At 50.1% G+C, this 6,223-nt stretch overlaps 1 protein-coding gene across 1 annotated transcript; it reads left to right on the forward strand.

Annotated features, from left to right (window-relative positions):
• Positions 1-280: 280 nt before the first annotated feature.
• On the forward strand, positions 281-6,008 carry fgf5 (fibroblast growth factor 5). The gene is made up of 3 exons (XM_057033232.1): positions 281-1,214; positions 2,042-2,145; positions 5,247-6,008. Exons 1-3 carry the CDS (start codon positions 1,001-1,003, stop codon positions 5,616-5,618), a joined length of 690 nt encoding a protein of 229 aa, XP_056889212.1. The 5' UTR covers positions 281-1,000; the 3' UTR covers positions 5,619-6,008.
• The last annotated feature ends 215 nt before the right edge of the window (positions 6,009-6,223 follow it).

Here is a 6,223-nt window from a genome sequence, read left to right on the forward strand (position 1 = left end):
GTGCTGCAGTTATTTCAGCTCGCTGCGCCGCTTTAGAGGCTGATCCTCTCAGAACATCTGAAAGGTGCTCAGCTGATGCTGTGACCTAAAATGAGTTTATTTTCACACTTTTGGAGTGAAATTACATGTGATTGTGTGTGTGTTTTTCTGTCACGCCTCACTCTCAGGTCAGTCTGATAATGAATGAACACCAGAATGCTGAACAGTGGGATGTTTTCTGGCTGAAAACTGTTTTATTAAACCCTCTGAGACCTAGAAGAAGAAGAAAGGTGTGTTTTCATTGGGAGGTTTCTGAGCAGACAACTGAATGAACGGCCATTTGGTCACAGTGGGACATTTGAAATGATAAAAACTCAAAGAGAAAGAGTTGGTTTTATACTTTTTTTGCAGCCATTCTGCCCCCTCTGAGCAGCACTCACTTAGACGCGTGGCAGCAAGTCTTCAGGCATGTCGGCGTATCAGGTGATAAGGTGGACTAAAGCCTATAAATATAGCTGCCAGAGCGCTGCCCTTAAACCTGCGGCACCACCTGATGATGTCTGCCGTCCAAACCTCTCAATATTCCCTTTAAACTGTTGTGAGGGATAACAAGAGCCGGATTAGAAGTCGGTTCCGGACCTCTGAAATAAGCGATGTCTCCCTGCGCGTAAAATGCCGCGCTCAGTGCGTCCTAGCGCGGAGGATTCCCTGGGAAATGTGCGCTGTCAGACGCGCTGCCTTCACGCCCCGCTGCTGTGGACGGCGGCTGCAGCAGGAGTGGCGACTCGGCGACAAAATCTGGATGAAACAGCTTCCTTCAGAGCTCAGACATGCACCGAGTAGTGAGATCATTGGCGTTATAAATACCCCTGTGCCAGAAGGACCACCGCAGCTAGTGCAGCCGGGGTAATGCGCTGGAGCGGCGCACGTCTGCGTAAGCGCGCACGCTTTCTGGTGCGCAGATCTCTGGAGCCAAAAACATGCTAGAAGTGGATTAGCCAGCGTCTCCTTTTTGGGAAGAATGAACCTTCCTTTTTACCTTCTGACCGTCGCTCACTTGGTTTACGCCGCCGCGGGAGCGCAGCGCGTCTCTTTGGAACGCCAACTTCTGGAGGAGGGGGGGGTCCGCTCGGGGCGCAGGACGTGCAGGCTCTACTGCAGGGTTGGCATCGGCTTCCACCTCCAGATTCACCCCGACGGCAAAGTGAACGGCAGCCATGAGCCCAACCAGCTGAGTAAGTCGTGCACGGTGGCTGCGCGGTGCAGCCACTTCATCTCCGAATAACAAACATCTGACGCGCAACAGCCGCGCGATCCTAACAGCAACTAGCAGCAGTTCTAATTGATGTAACCTCTGATTGCTTCTGCGCATTGAAATGTGCGTCCGTTAATAAAGATGCGGACGGGAGGAACATGAGCCTGCCCCTGAAATGGCCCCGGGCCTGGTTTGTGATGTCGGCAGGTAGACTATTTGTAGAAGTAACAGGTGCAGCGGGGAGACGCAGGATGCGCCGAGCTGTCATCACAACAACGGAGCCGCAGAAAATACTCAACTTCAAGATTAGTCTCCAGTCACTCAAACCGTTTAACGTATCTGGTGTCACCAAAGACCCAAAGGGCGCCGCGGGATGTGTTGGCTCAGATACTAACAAGTTGAGTCAAGGCGATGACGTCACAAAAAAGGAGAGCATGACGTGTTTTGGCTTCAAATATGTCCTCAAATAAACCCTTGTACACCTGCAGCTGACCGTGGAAGTGCACTTGTGCCACCATTTCACGGTCCCCGACAGAAGGCTTGTCAGGTTACGCAGATTGAACGTGACAGCGGTGACGTTCAGGCCGCTCCAACACCTCAGATTTGTTACTGCAGCTTTCAGTCTTCAGAGAATACACCTTTAGCCTGCATGTCGCCTCCTCCTCATGTCGGATTGTTCTCCCGTATGCATGGGGGGGCGTAACCACGACAGCAACAACACGTGCTTTAAGTTCCTGAATGTAACAGGACAGTTGAAGTTACATCCATCATCCGTCCGTCAGCGCAGTATGCTGTCTGTCCATCCAGGTGTCCTGGAGCTCTTTGCAGTTTCTCAGGGGGTCATCGGCATCAAAGGCGTCTCCAGTAACAGATTCCTGGCCATGAATAAAAGAGGACGGCTGCACGCCACCGTGAGTACCCTCGCGCACTCCGCACACGTTTCAGAGGGTGGGAATTCACCCTCAACACTTTCAGATAGATGACGTGAATGGAGGTTGAGGGTGAGGAGCAAGTGTCCACATTGTGTCCCCTGTGGACATCATCTCATGCTCTGATTACCGTTTCTGTGTTTGAGCTAAAGGAGAGGCACGTTTAGTCCTGCTGAAAGTTTAATACAGTTTGTTTGAGAGCAGGGTCACAGCTCTCCTGCCTCTGAGCAGATTTTTCCTCCCTGCTCCGGCCCAGCTTCCCCGGCCGGAGTGCGTCTCCATCCAACCCTCAGCCTGCGCATCCAAAAGTGTTTTGTTCATTTGCTTGTTGAGTGTTAAGTCAGGGCCACGAGGCAAAATCCCCGAATCTGACATCAGCACACAGCTGTAATCTGCATGGACACTTTTGAAGAGGTTCAAATCCCCTCAAACGCACAGTAAACCCAAATCTGCCCACAACAGCTTGACTTCAGCCAGCCAGCCAGCCAGCCAGCCAGCCAGCAGGCACTGAGGAGTCAACCGTGGATGCCTTGGCTGCAGTAGAGATGGACGCTGCTCCCATTAGCATGTGCTAATGGGAGCAGCAGATTTGGGCGCGTCTGGGACGGCAGATAATGTTCACAACAGTCAGCCATGAAAGATCAAACTTGGGTAAATGAGCTAGTGGAGAGTCTCAGTTGATCTGGGATGTTGAGCTTCCTGCGTAGTTTGTATGAAAAGCCGTCAGTGGGGGGTGAGGATGTGTGTGTGGGGGGGTGATGTGAACCCTTAATCCCTAACACGGCGGCACCACACCAAACTGAAGCTGTAGTTATTAATAAATCTGAATGACAAACTTTCTCCGTGTCATAAAACAATGAGAGAAAACCAGAACGCCGCACATTGAAGCCTGTCTGTGGCTCCGGCCTAATGGGATTTGCATGTGGGAATTCCTCTGATTCTGCTTCAAAACTGGTTAAATGTCCCAATTGTGGATCCACCTCTAACAAAATGGGTAAAACTGTTTTTTCTTCATTAGTCATTCGAAACAAACGCATTTCCAGATCTTGGCTCAGGTTTAAAGGTCCTCTTCCCGCTGTGAGCCTCAGCGGTTTTTGCTCCACGAGAAGAAGCCGGCGGAGAAACAACAATTGGTTCTTGATGAAGAACTCCAGAACTTTCTGAGCCAGAGAAGAGAGCAAGTGCACAAAGCCGAGCTGCTTTCTAAAGCAGCTGCCTTTGGATCGACTGACTCATAGAACTTTGTAAAACGCCACGTGTGGAAAGCTGAACGCCCCATTAACCCAGATAGTATGAACTGATTAATTACTCTGTTATACAACACAGTGGCTGACGCAGGGGCTGTTCTCAGGCTGTTCTCTCGGGCTGATCCTGCAGGAACATCGTGCTCAGCGAGTGATTCAAAGCCTTTTGCTCCATTAGCCATAAACTTCAATGAATCCAGGCGGTCTGTGCGTCACAGCCGACTGTTCCGGATACGCTGTATCTCTGCTGAGGGGCACCGTTAGAGCGCCCAGTCAACTGTTTTTATTTATTGACAGTTTGGGATGGAAGCGAGTGATTCCAGTGGATGGTATTTGTGGTCCTGGCAGGGGAAAAGTTGCCATAAACCCACCAGGACATCAACCCAGCAGGATCTGTAAACGGGGGTCAATCCGGGGCTTAGACGGTCTGTTTGGTCCCAAATGGCGCCAGTTTTGACTGACTCCACCCCTTTCTGTGTGGCGCACATCCGGCGTACCGACTTATGTAAAGTCTCATCACTAATTCAGTGGGAATGGTGCTGGATCAAGCAGAGACCTGAAGATCATCGAGTGAATGAAGATGGAGAGGAAGAGAATCCAGGCATTGGTCACTTTGCGCCTCTCCCGTTACCCCAGAGGATCATGGGAAAGGTCCTTTTTAAAGGCGTGTGAGCCATCCAGCGGGGCAGCCGCCAGGTTAAACAGCTGTGCAAGCATTATGATTTTAACAATAAGATCTCTGGAATCTGGCTGCGGCAATTAAATCCTATGAAACGCAGCAGGGGCCAGAGCTCCTTCCTGGTATGCAGAGCTGGTATGTTTCTGAAATGTGGCGTCTTTGCAATCCACCCATAGCGCCGTGACCCGGGAGGCCCGCGCTGCTTTCCAATCACGGTTCGGAACAACAGCCAGTCACAGCGAATAACTCGGGGCTTGGTGGCGGCGCGCGCTCTCCTGTGACTGGCATGTTTACCAAATGTTTTAATGGCATCATTTTCTGCTGCGCTTCACTCAGCAGCAAAGCAGAACAGTTTATTTTATTTCAGAGCGGCACCAGGTCACACAAGGAGGCGCGCTGCAGTGAGAAAGCAGCATCTTTGGGGCCATGTTCAAGTTTCCCACCCAGGATATTTTTAGGCACCAAATGGGAAACGTACAGTAGACTTAATCGATGGTGCAGAGCAGCGCCGGTTTCATTAGCAGCATCAAAGTCGAGGAAGAAGTGAAGGTTTTATTCAAAGGCGGCTTGCTAGCGGAGCAGGTGGTTCTGGCCCATCCGATGAACAAATCCCAAAAAGGGAAAGGCCAAAGTCAAAATGCAAAAGGCAGCAGAGAATTCAGACTATGTGTCAGAAACCCGAAAAAAACACGAGGACGACACAGGCGAGACGAGGAGGCAATCAGAGGAGGGAGCGCGAGGACGAAAATAGGCAGCGAGGGTAAAGAGCAGCAGAGAAAGTCACGTAGACGGTGTCCAAAAACCACAGTCAATGCTGGAAATGCTTCATTTAGTAACGGGAACATCCAGTCTCATCCAGTCTCATTCGTGGGGAGATGCTCCCAGTTTGAACCCAGTTTGCTGCTGGGAGCTTGTGTGTGATGTAACAGGGGTCGTAACATTTTTTTGGGTTTTAAAGGCGATTAAGTTAGCAGCGGTTAACAAGAGGAGGGCGTCAGCTTGCAGGGTAGGCTGCTGTCCCGGGTCCACATGTTCCCCAGCTGAGACGCGTTCTCCTGGGAGAAGTGAGGAACATGTGAATTCCATTATAAATCTATTAAAATCAAAGACGAAGAGATTACAGATTTTGTTAACCTCTCGTTCTTTTGTCGCGGGTGCAGGAATGGTTCACCGACGACTGCAAGTTCAGGGAGCGTTTCCAGGAGAACAGCTACAACACGTACGCCTCGGTCCTCCACAGAAACCACCGCACTGGCCGCGAGTGGTATGTGGCCCTCAACAAGAGAGGGAAGGCCAAAATGGGCTCCAGTCCGCGGGTCAAATCTCAGCACGTCTCCACTCACTTCCTGCCCAGGATCAGCCTCCACGACAGGAGCGAGCGAGGCTTCGCCATCACAGACCGGAGCAAAGAGAGACGCCAAAGCCCGCCGCCGCCGCCTCCCAGACCTGTAGCGGGGAGGGCTAACATCCAGGCGGGACCTGCGCCCAAACGCGCACAGGTCAAGTACTGGCCCAAGTACCGCTTTGGATAGTTACCAGGCGGGTCAACGCGGCTTTTATGGATACAAATGCTGGACAAAAGACTGATTATTTATCACTTTCAAACCATTCCAGCTTTATCAGAACTGAAAAAGACTCTTTAAAGGGCTGCAGGAGTTGAACTGGTGACATTTTTTATATCATGTTTCTTTTTTATTTTCACTTGTATTTTTGATTTATATCCAAATGTTGATGTATCGTCAGCGTGGAAGAAGGTGTCCTTTTAGCTTATGAACACAGAACCAACCAAGTTGAATATGAGCTTTATAACTCAAAAAGAGGAAAAGAAACACAGTCAAAAATGTAACAAACAGTGTATTTAGCTGACAAATGTTCTTGTTTCCACACAAAAGTTGAGTTTTTTCTATCTAATCTGGACAAATTTTTCACCCAAGAAATGCAGCTCAGTCGAGTTCTGTCAGAGAGTTTCAATCGAAATCCAAAACAAACAGGAAGGTTCATAATTTACACCACTGTTGTTGTTGTTCTGAACATCAGATCACTCACAGAGGTGGAACTTCCTAGCCTTGGACAGAGCTGGAATCTCTTCCCTGAACACTGACAAACTGTCCCGTTTCCTTGTAGTCGGGTTTGGGAT

This window comes from Takifugu flavidus, chromosome 5 (assembly GCF_003711565.1).
Source record: "Takifugu flavidus isolate HTHZ2018 chromosome 5, ASM371156v2, whole genome shotgun sequence".
In the NCBI taxonomy this organism is placed as follows: domain Eukaryota; kingdom Metazoa; phylum Chordata; class Actinopteri; order Tetraodontiformes; family Tetraodontidae; genus Takifugu; species Takifugu flavidus.

Coding starts and splice junctions, on each gene's coding strand:
- fgf5 (XM_057033232.1), top strand. CDS start 1,001: ATGAACCTTCCTTTTTACCTTCTGACCGTCGCTCACTTGGTTTACGCC. Junction 1,215..2,041: donor CCATGAGCCCAACCAGCTGA/GTAAGTCGTGCA, acceptor CTGTCCATCCAG/GTGTCCTGGAGCTCTTTGCA. Junction 2,146..5,246: donor GAGGACGGCTGCACGCCACC/GTGAGTACCCTC, acceptor TCGCGGGTGCAG/GAATGGTTCACCGACGACTG.